The sequence below is a fragment of the Montipora foliosa genome, chromosome 2 (genome assembly GCF_036669935.1).
Source record: "Montipora foliosa isolate CH-2021 chromosome 2, ASM3666993v2, whole genome shotgun sequence".
NCBI lineage: Eukaryota > Metazoa > Cnidaria > Anthozoa > Scleractinia > Acroporidae > Montipora > Montipora foliosa.
This window is the reverse complement of record NC_090870.1, coordinates 2,578,186-2,599,762: the sequence shown is the minus strand read 5'-3', so window position 1 is coordinate 2,599,762 and position 21,577 is coordinate 2,578,186. Positions and strand designations below refer to the sequence as shown.

General features: G+C 39.6%; 2 protein-coding genes across 8 annotated transcripts in view; one reads left to right on the top strand and one right to left on the bottom strand.

The window, feature by feature from the left end:
• Positions 1–100: 100 nt before the first annotated feature.
• Positions 101–18,964, top strand: LOC137992044 (putative histone-lysine N-methyltransferase PRDM6). Of its 3 annotated transcripts, XM_068837118.1 has the most exons (7): positions 101–288; positions 1,800–1,875; positions 2,248–2,307; positions 5,245–5,504; positions 12,821–13,107; positions 14,468–14,726; positions 17,154–18,964. In XM_068837118.1, exons 4-7 carry the CDS (start codon positions 5,273–5,275, stop codon positions 17,891–17,893), a joined length of 1,518 nt encoding a protein of 505 aa, XP_068693219.1. In that variant the 5' UTR covers positions 101–288; positions 1,800–1,875; positions 2,248–2,307; positions 5,245–5,272; the 3' UTR covers positions 17,894–18,964. The 3 variants fall into 3 exon arrangements, with proteins under 3 accessions (XP_068693219.1, XP_068693218.1, XP_068693217.1); XM_068837116.1 differs by lacking the exon at positions 101–288 and having other exon boundaries at positions 1,771–1,875; XM_068837117.1 differs by lacking the exons at positions 1,800–1,875; positions 2,248–2,307 and having other exon boundaries at positions 109–288.
• Positions 18,965–19,312: 348 nt separating this feature from the next.
• LOC137992040 (peptidyl-glycine alpha-amidating monooxygenase B-like) overlaps positions 19,313–21,577 on the bottom strand; it is a 45,477-nt gene continuing 43,212 nt past the window's right edge. For all 5 annotated transcript variants that reach the window (XM_068837100.1, XM_068837101.1, XM_068837098.1 and 2 more), the window contains 4 exons: positions 21,185–21,270; positions 20,895–21,074; positions 19,944–20,047; positions 19,313–19,828 (listed from right to left, as the gene is read on the bottom strand). In XM_068837100.1, the coding sequence (XP_068693201.1) occupies positions 19,712–19,828; positions 19,944–20,047; positions 20,895–21,074; positions 21,185–21,270 (487 nt within the window). In that variant the 3' untranslated portion in view covers positions 19,313–19,711. The remainder of the gene's footprint in view (positions 19,829–19,943; positions 20,048–20,894; positions 21,075–21,184; positions 21,271–21,577) is intronic.

Sequence of the window (21,577 nt, the reverse complement as noted above, 5' to 3'; positions counted from 1 at the left end):
GTTTTACGGATCCGCCCAGAAACGGTGAGTGAACTCAGTTATCGGACCTGGGGCTGTAACTTGTTCTTTATGTCCTTCAATGGAACAAAGTCCTTATTGTTTCACTTGCGTGTGAAGTCTTAACAGATGTTCAGTTTTTCGCCTTGTACATGTGAAAAGGAGAGGCATGTAATCAGGCACAAGTCAATTTTATTAGGTTTTTTAGTTAAATACTGAGCAGAGACTGAATAGTTCCATGCTATTTTCAGTGGCAAAAGCTCCGAGGAAGCCTGCTTTGTGTCTTTCGCAGTAAGTATACTTAAGTTATTTTCAAAAGTTGTTTGACGCGCAAATGCAATCAGCATAGGAAGGAACGACTCGATCGGCATAATTACCTATTTTAAAGTCAATCAGTTTTTTGAAGGAATAATAATAGACAAAGAAATTCCTTCAAATTGGACGGTGAAAATAAAAATATAATCTCGGGAACTTTGTTTTAAATGAGTTAAAATGTAAATCGACCTTTTCTTTTAAAAGAATGAAAACTGAACTTATTATTATTCAGGTATGACAGTGAACAGTGAACATAAGCCGCCAAGAATTCAGAAAAATAATTAACTCTTATTCGTAAAAGGGAATTGCTTAACAGAAAAAAAAGAAGTTTTTATTACATTTAGAGTTTCCGGTTCCTTGTGACAAGCCAATGAGTAGGATGAAAAGGAGTCTGGGATTGGAGCCATTACAAATAACGACAGAAAGAAATTGGTTTGAATTGGTAACTTCCGAATTACAGAGATCACATTGCGTCCACATGCATATCAATATTCCCTTCTTTATCGAATCGCCTACACACGTACCTTTTTTCATCATCAAATACTCTCGGAAATGGTGATTCATTCTGATTCACTGGGAAGGTCATAGTATTATGATGATCTCCGTTCCCAGAATACATATTCTTAATTCGCATAGCAGGAAACCTATTCCCAGGGAATTCCCCATAGTTAATAAAATTGGTAAAATCGGAAATCGATCATGGCGGTCGCACATCGGTTGAGTTGCAATGACCCACTGGCCTTAGTCCCATAGCTTGGTAAATGAGTGTAAAGTAGTATCCCGTTCTACCTAATTCGTCTTGCTGAATAATTCGAATGACTGTTCTCTGTTGGCAGCCTTATTGTCCACTTTAAAAACGACACATTTAATATGCAACTTGTAGCTTTGTACGGGCTTACCCTCGTCTTAATTCCCCAATTCCCCTTCCCCTTTCCGGACTGTCTTTTTCCGCTTACAGTTACCATTCTCCATTTCAACCCATTCCTCCACCTTGGTCACCTGACCAAAAGAAACGAGGGCTCTGGAGACGAGAATGAGTCTTGTCGTATTTTTGACACGTATGCACACAGCCCTCGCCCATGACATGCGCATGGGAGTTTTTACCGCAGCATGACACCAGTCATAACAATAAATCACACACTACAGCATGAACAAAGGCACGCTTTTGTAACCTACGGATACGTAACTTTGTTTACCTTTAAATTTCCTCACACGCCGTGAGAAAAATACATGCTGATCCTGTTTTCTCTGACCGAAATATGTCAACACTCTTTCACTTCACAACCCTCTATGCACGCATGTTGGATTATGTAAACATCCTTATCAGCGGAAATAGAGGAAGTTTTTTTTTTTATCGGTTTTGTCTGCGTGGACAGACATGAGGTGATGCTCCAGTGGAATTCTTTATCTTGACGAACTGATTATCTCAAAATCTAATTAAGAATGTGACACTTGAATAATGGTTACCTGTTGTTCTCGTTTTCCAGTTATTTCGATTTTCCTGATTGAGTGGTTTCATCAGGATGAGGGTACAACCGATAGCACGCAATGGTGTGGCGAAAGGTAAACGGCATTGAACAATCTCGTCTTACGAACTAACGAACGTAAACCATTGACTTCAGCAATCTGAACCTTATGGAACCATCTTTATTTTCTAACACTATTTTTAGTCCGCTTGATGTGTCATAAGAAACCCTTGTTCTCGGAATTTGAAGAATTCATGTCACCTATCGTATTTCATTGTTTCTACGAATTATAACCTGTCAAAAACTTTTGATGTTCTCTTAAAAATGATTGACGTTATTATGAACTGCTCATAGAAAAACGCTAGCTTGAAGAACGGGCATTGAGCTTTTTGTTATCAGGAATCCTAACTCAGAGGTGGATCACAGAACTTTTTCTTTTTCATTACTGTGTCTTTTTTGGATCACAAAGCAAGAATATTGAGACTCTAGCGGACCTCCTCTGGTTAAGAAGAATAACGACCATTGACTGGTAAGTTTATGAAACTTTGCGACGCGATCATGGGCCTCCATTGATGCAAGCAAACCGGCAAGTGTGCCAAGAGGATGCGTGCGACTCACTATGAGAGACTCGAGTTTTTTCGTATTGTTTTGGTCTTTGATACACAACAAAATGACCCAAAATAGTTATACGAACCGGAAAATGATGAACAGTTTTCCAATTTTTGGTATAACATACAAATTTACATGGTATCTCTTCTTCCTCATCGGTAGAAGAAATTCTCATTCAGGGAGCAACTATGATATCCCGAACTCAAGTTATTTTCATTTGATCGTTTCGTTTAGATGTTAAACCTCACAGTCAGATAATTATGCAACAGTGCTATCTACACTTGATCTTAGTTTTTATCCACACTTCCGTAAAAGGTTTGGAGTAACATTTGGACTGGATCCTAATTTGCAAGAATCACACCTCATGCAACGACTCCTGCTAAAAAGATTTAAATTAAATTAAGTCGTGTAAACCCATTTTCCCCAGACACGCATAGATTATCGCGAGATTGTGAAGGTCTTTCAATAAATTTAATATTACACAACTTTTAGAACTCTTGTCAATGCATGCATCATGGTGGTTTCAAAACTCCCTCTCCCTACTTTTCCAAGGAAGGAAACATTGTGGTTTTTATTGTTAATCAAGAAGTTAATTGTTCCATTTATTTGACCAGATTATTTTTGCAAAACAACTTGCAAATTTCTGGCATAGTTTGGGTTAGTGTTGGGGTTGTAAGTTTATACAGTAAATAGTTATTAAAATACTGTTCTCTTCCGAACTGTGTGTCACACATCAGCACCTAATGGGGCGGGACCCTGCAGATCTCATTCAAGCCGCATTCCTTCTCGTACGGTCCAAAATAATGTCACTGATAGTAAAGATTAGCCTCTTTGATGAAAATGCTCATTCCTGTTCTTTGTATTAAGTAATTCTTTTTTCAATCCCTAAGACTGACATTCAGAAGTTAATCTGCTGATAAAAATAAAAAGAACATTGTTTTTTGTTCAGAATAAGACGCCTTGGCAAAGAGGTTATTTGAGCGTTTATTTTCCCTTTGAAGTTCCGACAGCGTTAGTTTCTGCTCTTCGTCCCCAGTTGAGATTTCAGTCAAGCAAGTCTTTAAACGATCCTGGCTTCAAATAAGAACGCGAGGAAATCGTAGCCTAAAAATCGGTTGGATTTAAAAAATGGACGAATGATTATTCTCTAAAGTTATGCGCTTTATCCTCTTATTTTCCGATTATTTTTTCTCTTTTAAAATTGATAAGCAGTAGGAATTGCAGTAAAGATAACAAATCCTTATTTGATGAGGGTAGAAATCCCATCTCTCTGCAATATGAGGCTTTGTTTTGGGAAATTCCTTATTAATAATCACATGATAAAGGAACTCCTTAACTTATCTCATTTATACCTGATCTTAACTCCTTGCCACAAAATTGTTTGGTATTGTACTGTATTCCAGGGGCAGTTTCATTAAAATTCACGTGACGAAGTTCTAACGCTAAAATGGACTATTACCAAACAAGAGACTGAAGTTCAGCAAATGTTTGTGAATTTTCTCAACCTCACGATTGCGTGTTTAAATAAATTTTCTTTGCTCGTGTAATAAAGCTCGTTAACATATCACTGCATTGTTGAGCTTCCGTAACGCTGTGCTATCGTGTCGAGGGAAAGACTCGATTTAGTACACTGAACTGTAACAGTCAAGATTTCTGTGTCTTCTATTACTTTTGCGCCTATCACCCAACATGATTATGACTGGTTAACTCCAGAGCGTGAAAAGATAAACACAATGAATCCTAAATGATGGTTGCCCGGCCATTTTGTTGCAAGGTAACTCAACAACGCCCTCTGCGAATACGAAGCAGTCATCTTCTGATGTTAAAGTTCAGCGATCTGAAGTTTGTGTCAAAGCAGCAGCCTACACACGAAATCAAAGTGAAAACATCTAGGGGAAAAATTTGTTTTTTTTTTAGGAGTGCAGGGATGGCGCAGTGATGAGAGCACTCGCCTCACACTAATGTGGCCCGGGTTCGATTCCCAGACTCGACGTCACATGTGGGTTGAGTTTGTTGGTTTTCTTCTCTGCGAGTACTCCGGTTTCCCCTCTCCTGAAAAAAACCCAATATTTGATTTGCCTTAATTGTTAATTTCAGTTTACAGTGTCCCCCAATTAGTGCTCCAGCGCTAGAACAACTAGACACTTAAATAAAGTTCCTTTTCTTTCTTTTCTTTCATACTTTCAAAGTTGAAATGGATCCTAACAGTTGAATGGATCCTAACAGAGTAACCCTGATGACTGTTGTTCTCTTACAATGACGATGTTGCCTAGGATTTTAATTTTAGCTCCAGATAGATAAACACTGACTAGTCTGGTCATTCTCCAGCCAATCACCACCATTCAATCTTGTCGTTCGCCAAAAGAAAAACCCTTTGGCCGTAGAGAAGATCATGTAGCTCATGTTTGCAATCCTAATCGAAGCCGGAGAGTATTTGTTGGTGAAAAAACGACAAAAAAATTTTGCCTTTGAGTGAATTCAGTTGCTGTCATAAGGAATTTTCCTGATAAATAAAACTAAAACTATCCTTTTCACCGCAACTCACTATCTGTGACCGAGATCTTGTTAAACCTTCAAGTATTTTCAAGCGTCATTATAGACCTGATAAACGTTAGATACGAATCCCCGAGATATCAATATGAATTACTGCCGCTTATAAAGAGAAAATAATAAATTTATCACGGAAAACAAGTCTTTAATGCGTAATGGCGAGACAACAAAAGTCACAGACTAATTGAATAAATAAGAAGAGCAATGCAATAAAGTTTTATTTCAATTACACAATCTAAGTTACCCAGTTACGCCCTCGATTTTATCGTTACATATTTTTATTATCGATTCCCATCCTTGGTTTTAGGTTCCCGGATCTTTTTTATAAACACGAAATGGCTCGAAATGGCGTGGGGTTCACAAGCCATTTTCCCGTCAAGAACCAGGCTGTTTCTTATCAAAGCAGCACTCACATTGTGCATAATAATCGCCGATTTGCGTTCACGTATGATGACTTGTATAACTGTTTATACCGACACAACGAACCGCAGCTTATAGACATTGAGGCATTTAAAGCTCAAAGAAAAACAAGTCAAGCAGATGGAGACAGATCTAAGGAAGCCACAAGTAAGTCAACATTTAGAAAAACTGTCAAGGTAGTCTTAAGTCTTTCGTTTTTGTCGTAGAACACGGTGCTACGTGCAGAAGACAAACTTAGCTTTCACTTCATTTTGCATTTGGTACAGGGGTTAAATGATTGTTGTTTCATTCATGCTGGTCACGAAAAGTAACAACCTTAATTAAAATTTATATCGGTAAAAATCTATTTGATCTTTGTTCCTTTACATGTAATTTCAGCTCTCAACATGAGATCGAGTTCGTGACTCGAAAAAAAAGGAAATAAAGACAGCCTTGGGGGTATAAATTCCTTTGAGGATCAGATATTGACTATTTGTATTAAAAACTAATTTTCCGGTTCTAAACTATAAAGAAAGTTTAGCCGGTGTCTAGGATGCCCCCTGGCATGCTAAGGATAAAGCGTAACTAGTACAGATTACACATCCGTGACGTTGCATTTAAGAAAACACAAAGGAGTAAAGTGTTTTAAGTGATTTTTGTGCACACAGATAAAAATAGATGTCAGTTAACGAACATGCATACAAAAGGTCAGGTAACGTTTTTTCTATTGTGCCAAAAAACCTACTTCCTGAGAGTAATAATGTAATTTATCGCTTCAGACTTGCAGTTTTTTTAAAAAAGTATACTTATATACAACTGAAACGTGCAATACAAGAAGCATTGATAAACAATTTGGAACTAATGAACCACAAGAGTAAGGTTAGAAAAAGAACATCAGGAAAACAATTTGATTGACAGTATTGAAGTTTTTGTCACCTTTCGCTGACAAGAGTAACTGGAAACTGTCCAGGGTCGCTGAATTTCCGGATAATGATCCCCACGATGCTTGGCGCGATCCTTGGCCCGTTTTTGAGACGCCAGACAAATCGATGTCTAAAGGACGCCCTGTTTTATAATTTTTGACATTTTTTGTGTACGTGCTTTGATAATGACTCGCACTGTCTTGGTTTGCTGCTGATTTTGTCGGCATCTCTGATGTTTCATAGACTTTGACCCCATTAATTTTGTAATAGTTTTAATTTAAAACAACTTTCATCTATTTTGATCAGGCCCACCCAAGCCATCGAACACACAGGATGATTATTTTGCCAAAACACCTAAGAAAAATACCGATTTTTCGACTACATTTAGGCGCAAAAGTGTTTTGTACTGAGTGTTGGTAGCTGTAGCTGTAGCGCGCCTAAACTAGAAACACGTGACCAAGTGACAAGATCGTTTGGCAATTTTTGAGTGATCTCGAAAAGAGGAGGTCGGAAGGAAGTCGAATGGGAGGGGAGGGTGTGGTGGGGCGTTTGGCTGATGTGGGAAAAGCTGGTAAGCAAACATAACCATTTTGCAACACTTGCGGTAATGGAGTTTTTTTGTATTCTACGTACTGACGGAGAAAACAACAATTAGTGCTAATACGCTAGTTTTCAGTAATCGAATGGTGGAAGGTTGATGGACAAAAGGTGAACTCAAACAAGTTGGTTCGACTAAAATCCTATGGGAGTGACCCACACCAGCATGTAATTCCATTAGCTGAACTCTTGACACTCAAGAACCATCCTATTTTGGATGCCAGTACAACGTCATGCAACTATGAGTTTCCCCACAATCTTTCATCTCTTATTTTCCTAGTCAGGATACATATTTTTCAATAACACGCCATAACGTTGCCCTGGATTTTCTAGATACAATCCATTGCTTGGACCAACACGCTTCACAGCTCCAACAGGTTTTTTTCTTTTGCTTACGTTTTAGACTTCTGTCACTTCATGCCTACAAGGTGATTAATCTCAGACCATCACATTACAAACGGCTCTGTTTTGCAATGAAACAAGGATTAAATTCCTTCGCTGCCGACTTGGAGATCTGAATCGGTTTGTTGATGATTCACCGGTTGGATTCAAACTCACATTACATATTGACCATTTAACCACAAACGCAAGCTCGCTTCATCTGAAAACTTCGCAAAGACGTTGGAAGGATTGTTATATAATTTTTCAAATGATCTGGATTTTTTTAAAAATACAACCACAATTTTGAGTTTAATTAAGGAACATGTTTCCATGTTTCAAACATCATCATCAGCCATGGTGAGTGTAACATTAACATTTTTGCAAGATAATCCGTATATGTATAACTATCAAAACAGTGATTCTTTGTAGATTAAATGTTCGTTACAAGTAGTTAAAACTCAAACCAACCAACAATATTATAGAAAAGACAACTGACATAACGGAAGAAGAAGCCTCTAAACATGATGTATCTAACTACCATTTTTACCGAGACAAACACCTTACATCGGTTTCTACTCATCTTATACAAGAAAGAAAATTTCATCTATTATCAGCAAGTATTGTAAGGATTTACAGTGTAATGTGCCTCACCGTGGCCACCTGACAAACTTTCACATTGACAACTACGTGTAAATGCGTCAACTCAACAAGCCATGCAACGGTGTCTAATTACAACTGTACGAACTTTGCAAGGAGGCGTGACTGTCAATGAAATTCCCCACACCCTGATTGGCGAATAATTTGTAAAAAACTTTGTTAGGTGGCCACGGTAAGGCGCGTTGCACTGTAAATGTTAGAGTAATTTTCTCTCCATTCAAACTGTGCAACATTTTTAGACCAAAGGATTTCATTCCAGATTCTCTCAAATCACGTGCTGTATACAAATTTACTTGTGCGGGCTGTGGTGCTCGCTACGTTGGTGAAACCAACAGGCATTTCTACACACCTGTAAATGAGCACCTTTTCCGGGATTAAAATTTTCACATTTTCAAGCAATTGTCAGGGTAATTGCGATGTTTCTTGCTTCAAGATTATTGATAATGCTACATCTTTCTATCAACTCAAAATCAAGGAGAGATTCCATATTGAGCGGTTGAAACCCGAACTCAACAAACAATTTGACCATGTCAGTATATCTGAAGATTGAACTAATCAGTAAGACATAACTTTTTCTGTGACTCTGAGTTTCACGCTTATATATACGGATTATCTTGTAAAAATGTTAATGTTACCCTCAGACACTATAGCGGACGATGATGTTCCTTAAACTCAAAAGTGTGGTTGAATTTTAAAAAATGTTATGTAATTACTGTCACAGACGGACGTATACAAATATGGACCTCAGGTCCATGGACCACCCCTGTGGACCCAGTCCATGGTCCCCTTCATGGACCCGGTCCATGGACTACCCCTGTGGACCACCCCTTATTTTGTAAAGTTACAAGCAGAAAAATCTTTAGACGAAAGAGAGAAATTATTGTCGCACTTATCTGGACAATTTAAGCAGTAGCGCATGACTAAGAGGGAACAACTCCCATATTAAGCCTATGTCAAGGCAGTTTTGCGGACCAATCTCCTTTTAGATTACCCTTTCCGCAAGAAACAAACAAAGTTCCCGTTCGGTGACGCTATGACGTCAATAAATCTCGATCTCTAAAAACGTCATTCCTAGGTATGGGCTACTGATTTAAGCAATTTTCCCTTTCCCTTAAAGACACCTATGCCACCTAATATGTAGTTGAGCACTCCCCTAGTGGCTTTTCAGGGTCAATGAACAACACTTTGTGGGGAACTTTGCCAGACTGCTTTTGCACATATACCTACATGCTACATGGTAAATGCTCGCAAGATAATTATGTACACGCAATCCTTGCCTACGCTCGAAGATCTCGCGCAAACCTACGTGGTTAATTAAGAAAAAAACAAATGACGAAATTTTTCTTCGGCCATTACAGGAACCTACAGTTTATCTTCCTTATCCGAGAAGACTAGAGAGTCTAACCATTTGCAAATGTCATTACAAAGGCAGCATTTTGTCCTCAGTTATTTAAAGATCCTGAGTGTTGGTGCGGCCGGGGGTTTTGATCCCGCGACCTCCCACACAGTAGTCCCGATCTCAAACACTTGAGCCAACCGGTCGGCTGAATCCAGACCTACCAGCGTGGCATAAGACAGGCCAGGCCAAAAAGGCATGCATCAGGCAAGATTCACTCGCATGGTTGAACTTGCTACGTGGTACGATAATTACGATAATCCAAGATTATGTATCCTCTGAACTAACCCCTAAACCCATCGAATCAGCAACTGATATTTTTGTTATTTTGGATATTTTTTCTATCAATGAGTTTAAGCTATTTCCAAGCCTTCCCAGCAAATAACATTTCGAATTTTCGTGTAATTAAGGTCCCAAGAGGAAGACGTATGCAAAACAAGACTTGCTCCCAATAGAGTGGCTTCATAGTTCAGTTGGTTGCTCTGATGCCATGGATTCGAATCCCTTTGAAGCCTCTTGAATTTTTCATGTCTCTGTAAGAGACAATAATTAATGCTTAAATTGTCTAGATAAGTGCCACGATGACTTCTCTTTCTCGTCTAAAGATTTTTCTGCTTAAAACTGTACAAAATGAGGGGTGGTCCACAGGGGTAGTCCATGGACCGGGTCTATGAAGGGGTCCATGGAACGGGTCCGTAGTGGTGGTCCGAGGTCCATGTTTTGTATACGTCCGTCACAGACACAACCTAACGTGTGGCCTAGTTGTTGAGAAGCTAGGATAAAGGGTAAAGATTTTTGGAGTACCTGGTAAGATCCGACAACAATGTACTACAAAGGAAAGTCTTTGTCAACGGTGTGTGAGTGATGTAACGGAGTCCCACAGTACTTATATGATCTTTGAGACGGGGACAACGGGATATCGTCCTTATCTGAGTGCAGAATTCTGTAAAGTACTTAACCGTGACTTCAAGTTATACTGTTACGAGTTTACTGATTCCGATAGTTGTACCAGTTGTATCTAAATCTTCATAAAAGTATAAAAAATTGTGACGGTATAATTTAAGCGAAGACAAGGCAATAGCTGCAATAGCCTGCGTGACAGGCTTTCGAAAGGGAAGGGAAAAAGGCGAACTGGCAGGAGAACGAGGAGGGCGCGCCTTCTAGGCGATAACCTGTATTTGTGGAACCGCGTTTTTACAGAACGAGTTAATTTTAGATTTATTTTCCCGCTAAACCAGACCTTTCAGCTAATCACAATTCTTACATGGGAAATTATCGCTTATGGGATTGAGATTGGTCACTCGTGCAAGCCACATCTAGCCAAATCTTATTTAAAAATTCGTCAAAAAATGACTGTATCACTGTGAAAATGCCGTTGCATAGACTTACGTAGTTGTAGGCACGTGGTTTTGGGTCTCCTGGCTGGCGATGGGAGACTCGTGTCCCGATGAAAAGCCCAAAATTTTTTGTTTGAAGAGCCATCACTGCCGAAACAGTTGGAAATTACTACTGGAATGTACATGCGGTTTTGTACGTTTTGGGACGATTTTGGCGAAAAGTGATGTTAAAAGGAACTAAATTTCGTGAAAATTATCAAAATGATGACCTGCGTTATTTTTTTCGTTTACGCCAAAGAAGTTCCGAAGATCAAGGAACAGAGAGATAATCAACATTTACAAACAGCTTGTTGTCACGAGATAAAAGGAGCCAGATTTGACGACTGCACCAAGGATGTTTTACGGGAACTACAGCATAATTATGTTGATTCAGACGAAGAGAGCTCGAACTCCGAAACTTAAATATAAAACTTTGACAAAATAATCTAGCGTTGATTAAAGAATTTCGTAACATGGTAAAATTTCGCGTCGCTAATTTTCGCGAAAACGTTTTTACGCTGGTCTTTAATTTGACGATCTTTAAAAAATCGCGAAAATTAGGAAGAATACAGAAGTATTTTCTGCACGTGTGATATTTCAACGCTCGGTTCACATGTAATTAAAGGATATATAACATGAAAAATGCAAAAATGATGATCATTCTTTATAATGAAGCAAACACGTCGTTTTAGTTTTGCTTTATAATAATGTCCCCTTTAAAAAAAATACAAATACTGCTCTACAAGGGCTCTACACTAGCAAATACTGTTTCAATGTTTCTTTTTTCTTGTTAATTCTCGTGCTCGTGGAAAAGAGCACATGTCAAGGAATTTTGAAATATTTTCCTTTCCACCGAGGGAAACTTGAAAGAGAAACTTAAGCTTCATTTCTGGCGTAATTGTGGTTGCGTAGCAATATTAACCTAATAAAGGATAAGGAAAGGCTCCTTTGGGATTTGGAGTCTGTTCGTTTCTATTATCCGTTACAGGTGAAGCTTTTATTGTCATGTGTCTTGTTCTTTGCTTGTTCAATGAAATAAACATAGTAATAAGGCATTACAACACAAACTGGAAATCTCCAGCTAAAGGGGACTTACCTTTTTAAATGTCAAGGCAATTATCAAGTTGTAATAAATACATCAACTGTGAAAGATTCAAAGAATATGTAACACCTAAATGGAAGTCAGAAAAAATCCGATTTGATTGGGACTCGCATTTTTTCTGACTGCCATTTAGGTGTCATATTCTGTGTCTTTCTCTGGTCGGCTGTGTTTTCACTAGGACAATTAACTAGCTGAACATTCTTTTTAGGTGTTTGTTTACAGACCAACATTAGCTAGTTAAACGTGACATCTGTTTTCACTGCGAAATTTTACCCGAAATTTAAGCCGCGTACACATTAGATTCAAATTACAAAAGCGCGGAACTTTCAAAAATGGCGGGAGACGAAGCGCTTGTTATGACATCTCTTGTCTTGATTATGGCAATATTTCTGCGAAGGAGAAGGACTTTCTTTCGGAGGATGCGGCTAATGGCCTTACAGACGGCCGATGTGGCCGATGTGGCATAAATTGCAGCGGTGATTGATTAAACTGGTGCTGTACGCCAGGGCTTTGAAACAAGTATGGTCCTGGCCGAGGAATTGGACAATCGATTTGTGCAGGAGGGATTGTAAATCGATAGCAACGAGAAGCAGGATTAAAGTCGTCAGCCATTTTGAACCACGAGGCAAACTGAACTACGATACACGCGTCTGGTAAATACTGGTCTGGTCACTACGTGCAATGCGATTGGCTGCTGCACTTACCAGGACAAGTTATACCATCTCGCGAGGTAGTATAACTTGGCGTGAATTTCCGGTCATAAAGGCGAGATAATCCCTTGGTTTTGCTAGTGAAAACAGCTTGCATTTTTAACTCGCTAAACTAAGCACAAAGTGTTTTCACTGCATTTCCGCACTTATCCAACTAATTGTCCTAGTGAAAACACAGCCGTCATAAGATAAAACGTCATTTTGCATTTTGGACATTTTTTTTGTCGTTGTCGTGAAATGACCATTTTAAGGAGACAGTGGGCACTTGACGATAAAATTTCAATATTCACTCTCCAGGCTTCAGGGCACAAAGTGAAATGTCAGTTTTAATTTAACTTTTAGATTGTGACGCGTGTCGTTCAAAACAAAGTGACTGTCCAGTTCACAAGGCTTGTCATTCTTCAAGAAAACTGCACGTACCTGGACAAAGCGAGCCAGTTAAGTTAAGTTACGCCATAGCTTCGTTTCCTGAAGAAGTTCAGCTGTGTGTGTCTAGTATCCCTGGTGCAGGTTGCGGAGTCTGCGCAAAGCAACACATTCCAGTGGGCACATGGATTGGTCCTTACGAGGGAAAACTCGTGAAATGCGATGAAATCAAACCCACCACTGACACATCTTACATGTGGGAGGTACGCTAAACGAGAAAAGGGGAATTTATCAATAAGTGAATGAGGCATATTATGAAAAAATATTTATAACGAGTTACTTCTTATGAAAAACTCAACAGTTAAATAGACTTAGACTTCAGTGAATTCTAGAATAGTTTTCTTTTTAATTATGTCTCCATCTGACAAACCAAAAGGATCCAAAAAAACATCATCCCTTACTGTTTGGCAATTGTTGTACCTTGTTATCACCTGCTTTGACAATTGATGATAACGCGATGGAAAGAGTCTCTTCACAAAGTACGTAGTGCTTGACCTAATTGTTCAGAGTGATTTAAATTGGATTGAACACGTCACCTGAGTGGTTCCTAAGGCACCAATGCGCTTACACATACTCCGCGTTTTTCAGCTGTTGACCTTTTCCCATCCATCTACGTTGCCCTGTAAAGCCTCTTCATTTTAGAATGCTACGCAGCAAATTCAAAAACTACAATCTTGGACAGATTAAATGGAAAATTGAGATCACCCCTCCCCCCCAAAATTAATGATGGGAAAAGAGCGCGTTATGGCCTTCGCGCGCCATTCATATTTTCTGTTCTTGTCTATCACAGAGCGAGGCCCTAAAGTCGGCTGGCTGTCCAAGATTAGATACCCGGTGCGATAACCTTTGTGCGTTAACTTCAGATAATTTGACATAGACCAGGGTGCGCGCACGAATATTTTATTGGAAATCCAAACAACAGGAGTCTATACAATTGTGGAATGGAATGTTTAGGCGACGCGCTATTATGTTTAAGAACCGTATACCCTTAACGGTTATAGTTTGGTGATATTAGGTAATTAGTTATTGATAGCGATACTTTACCAGTTGTAAACAATGTGATTCATTTTTATGCGATGATGTGTAAATTTAAATGAACTCACCTTTAACTTAATTGACCACTCCCCATCAGGACCAATGAAGCACAACAGAACAGACCATTTCAACAACAACTGTTAAGAATCCCAACTGGCCGGAGGCAAACCAGTTGGCTATTTACAAGTGCAGCTGAGAAAATGAACCAGGGCCCACTACCAGGAACAAATTCAACCAGTGGCCAGAACGTGTCTTGAACGCGGGATCTCCGGATCTCGAGGCAAGGGCCATAAGCACTGGGCTACACTGCCTCCTATATATTTACAATGCATTGGGAGGACTTGGTGCGGGCAAAGACGATTAATTGTTAATACGTCACGAAAGAGGCACTAAACAATTTTCTTATATTGTATCAAAGTAAGCCGGAAGCCTGAAGTGTTGCCAAAAATCGTTAACGTTATCTACGCAATTCGTTTTCTAAAAGGAGAAAAAGCAAAACTGAACTTTTCTTTACCCTTTGATTATTAGATTTATCAAGATGGAAAGCTATCTCACTACCTCGATGCTAGCGACGAAAATACATCCAGTTGGATGAGGTTCATCCGTTGCGCACGGTATAGAGAGGAGCAGAACCTGTTCTCCTTTCAATACTGTGGTAACATCTATTATCGAGCGTTTCGAGAGATCTCCGTGGGAGCAGAACTCCTTGTATGGTATGATGAAAAATATCCGCAAGACATGGGAATTCCACTGGAGGTGCAAGACATGGCACTTGTAGACCCCAACGGTATGTCAAAACGGTGACGAAGAAACTTAGTTTAGGTAATTAAAAATCTTATGTTCAAAAGCATTGATGTTTCAAATTATTTTACAGTTTTTATTTGGGGCACGCAAGCTCAGATCAATTTTACTGAGCTCATGCCTGAAAGGAATCTTCTGCCAAAATAGGTACGCATTGCGTACGTGTGGTGGTGCAGTAACTCGACACAGTGCTTTATTCCAGAACTGTCAACTGAGATGCGTTTTGTTTTCCAGAACGTAATATGTAAAATACTAAACCAAGAAAGATTGAAGGAAATAAATGGGAATCGAGAAACATTGGCTTCGACGCTGACGTGAAGTCAACTTCTTCTCCACGATAAGTTTAGGTGTGTACTCTGAGTGTCGGACAGTTCCACGACAAAATTTCATTTAATTTAATCCCTGTCCGGCGGGGCTAGTATCTGGATGGGCGACCTCAAAATATACGACTTGCTGCCGGAAACATAGGACCAAAAATTTTAACGCTCAAAAACGTGAACTAAGCATGGTAGTCATGGTACAGATTTTGTTAGCGTACTTTATGCAAAACAGCTATTGATACAAAAGTAAAGAAATATTGTCCATAATATTCGCCCAGTAATGGTCCAACAATGGAAACCTACTCTAAACAAACAAATTCATTGCTACATAGCGAATCTCTTCCCATCGGGAATTACCTGATGGACACAAATACACAATCACGCGGACGGACAAACTACTCTGAAGATGGCTTAACGCCCAAAACGTTCGGTTTTTAGCGTTGTAAAAACATCGATTTTAGCTGCCGCCTGTGAACACGTTATCTTGCGTGTTACTAACAACGGGATACATCTGTGGCAAAATGACGGCAAGACATGGGATTGTCGTTTTGTTAGTTTGTTGTTTTTTTTTCTTTCAAGTGTTATTAAAGGCGACAAGAAAAGTGCGAATTCAACACAAAGATCACAATCGTCTAACTCGTGAAGTTGACCATTGTTTCTGCAATCTCCTAGACGAGGTTATTTATCACCAGGCAATTCCATCGGTTTGGAAATTAGCCTGCTTTATTATTCATCAGTGTCACAAATTCTTGCCGATTTTGGCGCTCATTTGTTGAAATTCAAGCACGCTTCCAACAGACCTGTTTATTTTCGTGTTTCACCCAGTTATTTTCCAGTGCGGCTGTTAAATGACATGAGGATTTGAAAAGGCTTTTCAGCTTTGTTTTCCATCTCACCTAACACAGGCGGCTTCTGCTTCTATATTTTTCATACAGATATAATTTTATAAAAGAAAAGTGGAGCGTAAATCAAAAATTGCGTGAATAAATTACAAGCGAAGAAAGAGGCTATCAGTGAAATCAACAGACACAAACTTGGCGATAGTCTACATGTTTACCAATCAGCAAAATTTAAGTAGTGTTGCCGAACGTGCACTTACACTCGATGACTAAAAGATTTCGACATATCTGAAAACTTAGTTGGGTTTTTTTAATGTTTCGTTTGATTCAGAAGTGCTCATGTTTTTATATTGACAAAAATTTTGAGCACAGCGTCGTGGTAATTTCAACACAAACAAGGGATGAAATAAATGTACATTTATTTGCTGATCGATCGCAATGATAAAGATAAAAATAGTTTTCTTCTGTTTTTCTTTCCGTTGCGAGGGAATTACTGTTGAATGGTTTTCAATGCAGGCAGCGACGTTGACCCGGTCTTTGAGAGTAAAAACATTATGGTCGACTGGTGAATTTTTTTGTTTATTTGATCTGCAGACTGTCCGTAGAATGTGAGCTTGCGTGACGATCTCCGCAGACGTGAAGAAAGAGTGATTTTGATTTAAGACATTTAAGAATTTAAGTATGTCTGTTAATTTGACAACGTACTCAAAGAGTTTTCGTTTTCTTTTCATTAAGAAAATTAAGAAAGGAAACAGGCGACAAGTGGGCCGCAAACAAACATCAATTGTTGTAATTCAAGAAGCTGCAGACCTACAAATCTTACACTCACTCTCTCACTCACTCACTCAGACAGCCCCGATGACAATATGGTAGTGCACTACCACAAAAAACTGAAGTACTGTTTAGTAGCATTGACTTCATGATCACACTTAGGGTTCATTTGATAGGCCTTATTCCGGCATTAGAATGTAAAAATCACCCTTATATAGGATAGTTTTGATGTTATCAGAGTACAAAATCGTTTTCTGCTGACGAAATTTTACGGAATTATCTTCTAAAATTACTTGCAAGAAAAAACCAGAAAAGGGTCGATCGAACGTACCCGTAATAATTTCTGTCATGCACGCGCAACAACCTGCGTTTAAAGAAACCTTCATTTAGTGGACAAATAGTGGATATGATACATGAAATCAAAGAACACAGCAACCTTTGCAGCTGAGGTTTTCACTGCTCTTATTATTAAACTATTTTTAGGAACCAGACTCCTGCAAGAGGTTCTAGCTGCTCAAGGTCAAATTCAACCCATAGACAAACCAAAGACCACGCCTCAATGTCCTATTCCTGTTTCAACTCAACCAGTGGTTACTACGCATGCTGCTACTAAATCGTCCTCACGTAGGTCACCCAGATCATGTGACATCATGGAGAGGCCCCCGTCCACCGCACCAAAAGACACTCACTTGTCATGGCAACACCAGGCTCCAATCCCTGTAGTCTCTAGCAGCCCCGTGCCCATCGTTGACCCCCTGGTTCACGCTGGGCGTGCGCGTCACAATTCGGAGCCAGCTGTCCCCACGAAAGAAGAACGTATTCTTATCGAAGATTGCGATGATGACAAACGATTTCACTTGTCCGAAAACGGAGAGATGAGCCTGATGAAATGTGGCCAGTGTAATCAATCTTTTGCCCAGAAAAATATGCTTCAAGTACACGTGTGTCCACGCATGCCCAGAAGGCCTTACAAGTGTAACTATTGCTCAGAGTCTTTTTCTTTACCCAATGAACTGCGCACGCATGTTGTCACTCATGCTAATGACAAGCCATTTAAGTGTGGCTATTGTTCACGCACATTTGCCGGAGCAACAACACTGAACAACCATATACGCACACATACAGGGGAACGGCCATTTCTTTGCGAGAAATGCGGCAAAACATTTACACAGGCCTCACAACTCAGCAAACATCAGCGAATCCCACACGAGTGCACGTTTTAAAGTGCAGACCACACAGATATGACTTCTCGGCTGCAGGACGCATTCATGCACAATCCTTCTTGCATATTTCGACTGCTTCGTTAAGAAGTATATGACAACGACAATTCGTCCTCGCATTTTTACATAAAATAATGCAAGAAAAAATAGTCATGAAAAAAAAAAAACAACCACAGCTTACGAAAAACTCAAACACGTGGACAGTGTTGACATACTTTAGTTTATCATGTTCAAGATTAACTAGGACATATCAAGTTATTGACAAGTTTCAGAAAGGAACAGACGAATATGTAGAATCGAGCACTTCTCGATCAGTAATTGGTCAGAGTCGTTGCTACTCAATATAACAGAAATCTTGATACCTTATTGGAGTGTCCTGCAATTCAAGTTCAGTTTCACTCAATAGTAAGAGCGGAAGAGATGCCAGCCCACAAAATGCTGGAAATCGGGCATAGGATCTTTCAAGTTTTTTTTTTACAGTCATTTGAAAATCAATTGGATCGGGTTCTTGTCATAAGAGACTATCACAGGGGGCTCATCAGCATCGCATTTCTCACAAATCAAAAAGATGCTAAGCTTTCGTAGTTTGAAGAGCTTGAGAATTTTTTAAGGGAAATTAATACCGTAATATGTAATCAGGGCCAAATCTAGCATCGCTCTTATGTCCTATTGCGTCTTAACTTGATTTTTTTTTTGTTTTACCTTTACTCACAAGGAGCCTTGATCAGGCAAAAAAACAAAGCACAAAACATAATCAAACAAAGGCAAAATAGAACATCTCATTGTAGGTTCATTTCAGTCTCATTTTTAAAACGCTACCTGAACTTATAAAATCTACATAAGAGACTGCATACAGACTAGCTTTCAAAGAGGCCCGATTCAATTGACTACTGCTTTCGAGGTCTTTCTTGAATTGGCCTTATTCATTCGGATAGTAAGTTAATAACGAATGGTTTGTTTTCAACCATAAAGAAAGGACAGTTGAAGGGTTAGACGCAGACACAACATTTTCGTGGTCTTTGTAAAGAATTTTAAGGGATGGTACTTAGTAATAAACGCACGTTTTTTATACCATTTCTATCCATCCATGTCCTGATAACTTCTCTGTCCCGGGTCAAAGCCGGAGGAAAACGTTTTCAATACACTTCGATTTTTCGGAGAACGGTTTTCACATGATGCTGGTCGATTTCTCTAGAGAAAACCTGCTAACGTAAGGCAATATCGGAGGGGGGGGGGGGGGAAGGGGATGGGGATTTCCTGCTTCGTGATACATGGGGCATATAAGAGTTCAAGGTGCGGCTAGTTACCTTAAGATCTTGAAAGCTCTAATGAGGACGACAAAATGTTTTAATATACTGGCCATTTCGGAATACGCAAATACGCTGTCAGCCTGGCGACAGAGGAGGACAAAACAAAGAGCTGTTGTGGATAGACAGAGTTTTTAATCTTTTCACGTGCTCCTTTTGTAAACTGTACAGGAGTCATCCCTGTGGGTAGATAGAAGATCTGGGTCTGTCGTGTAAAGGGGCTCAGCTGCTTTAGCAACAAAGACGCAGTAGCAAACCGCCGGATTAGAAGGGTCTTTTTTTGTTATTCCACGTGGCAGTTATTCCATGTGGCAAGAGAACAAAGGGAGAAAGCAATTTGTTACCCCCATTTTCTACCCCTGAGGCCTTCCCGTTTTCAGTCAACAACGGGAAAGAAAGAAAAATGACTGTTTAACTCACGATCTCGCGGCACAAGTACATGGAATGAAAAAATTGATAATGGACCTCTCCGACACGTAATATGCGTGCATTTATCATATTCTGATTATGTCAATTAAGCTTTGCTCTGTCCTCTCCGTTTAAATTTCCAAACTGTGTTTTTTCCAATATCAGCTACATAGACTGCGCCATTTTCATCGTCTGACGTCACATCGTGAGGTTGAGTGAATCCCTAGGGACAAAAATGCTTACGTCAAGACAAAGACCTCAAAAATCCATCTTACCCACATTGACTAACCTCTGAAGATGCAGATAATCAACAGGTAATGCAGAAATGAGTTTCTTACCAAGCCTGGCCTCCACTGCTGTACCACAGCGTTGCTCTTTAAACTAAATGTAAAACCTTGCGAGTTGAGCGAAATCGGACTGTTTACAACATGAAGTGTTCCACCTGGAAAAACAAACGGAATCGTGCATAAAAAAACAGTTGTTTTCAATTGCTCAAATTCGATGTCGATTTGCTAAAAAGCAGTTTAGACCCGTTATTACCTTCAATCGAGGACAAAAAGAGTTGAGACTTTCTCCGTTTTTTAACTTCCAGAAGACCATAGCTTGAAAAGATGGTCAAGAACACCCCCTCCCCCACCCAGGAAAGTGTTGTTTAGGAAGACGGGCAAATAACCCATTGTTTTGGGGGAAGGGGGAGCCGTAATAGGGGGCTTAAGCACGCGCATTTTTGAGACGCGGACGTCAACCGGAAGAGAACATTTCGAGTGCCAGGAAAGTGGTGTTCCCAAAATTTTTAACCCAATCATCTTTAGTGGAAAAACGATACTCAGCAGTGTAAATGTGTTTGTGTGAAGACACGTTACGAGGGGAAACAGTTCACTTCCTGTTGCCGTACGCGTCTCAAAAACGCGCGTGCTTAAGCTCACTAATATCGAGATTTACTCCACGCAACAAAAGCTTTTTTTTGTTATGGACAATGTCAGCAATGCCTCAACAATCTTGTCCACGACGGATTGTAGACGCAGCATGTTATTGATTAATTTAGGCAATGATTCTGTGCACATGGCTTCGGCACGGCACAAAGGCTAAGGACAAGAACCTGTAGGTTCCGTCTCACAACCCTTCAACGTTCAAAACCCCGTGGGACGTAAGACCCTACACACTATTCGCAAAGAATAGGGGTCAGTTTTCCCTTGATTCTCATTGTTTCGCTAAAGTTGCATTGTTTTAATAGGCACATTATTGAATTTTGAATGTTATGCAGGATAACTGAACCAAGTTGCCTTCACCTTTCTCTCGGTGATAGTGCACAGCAAAAACTCGCTCTCCGAAGTCTTTGAATTGATTTAGCAGCTTTCCTCCATCTGTTTCAAACAACAATATGCGGCTGTTCTCCCGATCGGCCACGAACAACCACTTGTTCCTCTCGTCTAGACAAATACTGTGTGGAATTTGGAAAAAGTCTGGCGCTGAAATAAAGAAGGGCAAAGACAAGGATCTCATCTTTAAGCGATACCAATCATGTTTTGCATGTAAAAAGACAAACAAATATAAGCAACAGATGTTTTAGAACACCAACCTGTTCCCAGTAAATTCGAATTACTGATGAACTCGACCTTTTGTTTTCCATCTGGTGAAAACCTCATCACCCGGCTGTTACAGTAACTGAACGAAAAAGAAAAGAAAGAAAGAAATGTGAGTACAGTAGTCACCGCTGTGACTTATAAAGAAGTTAGGAAAGAACGCGGAAGATTTTATGTTTGCGCCGCAGGGAGTTGTAGCGCCTCCGCATTTATGTACACGTGTTGAACTTTAGAGGTATCAGCCTCACGAAAAAAGGAGTGTACGAGAGTGTAAAACAAAGTTTCATTGACGGATTTGAATTCTCAATCCATGTTCTTGGTTATTCTCACTAAATTTCATAGGCGGGGGGTAAAACATTACATGAGAGCCCTTTTCTTCTTAACACGTT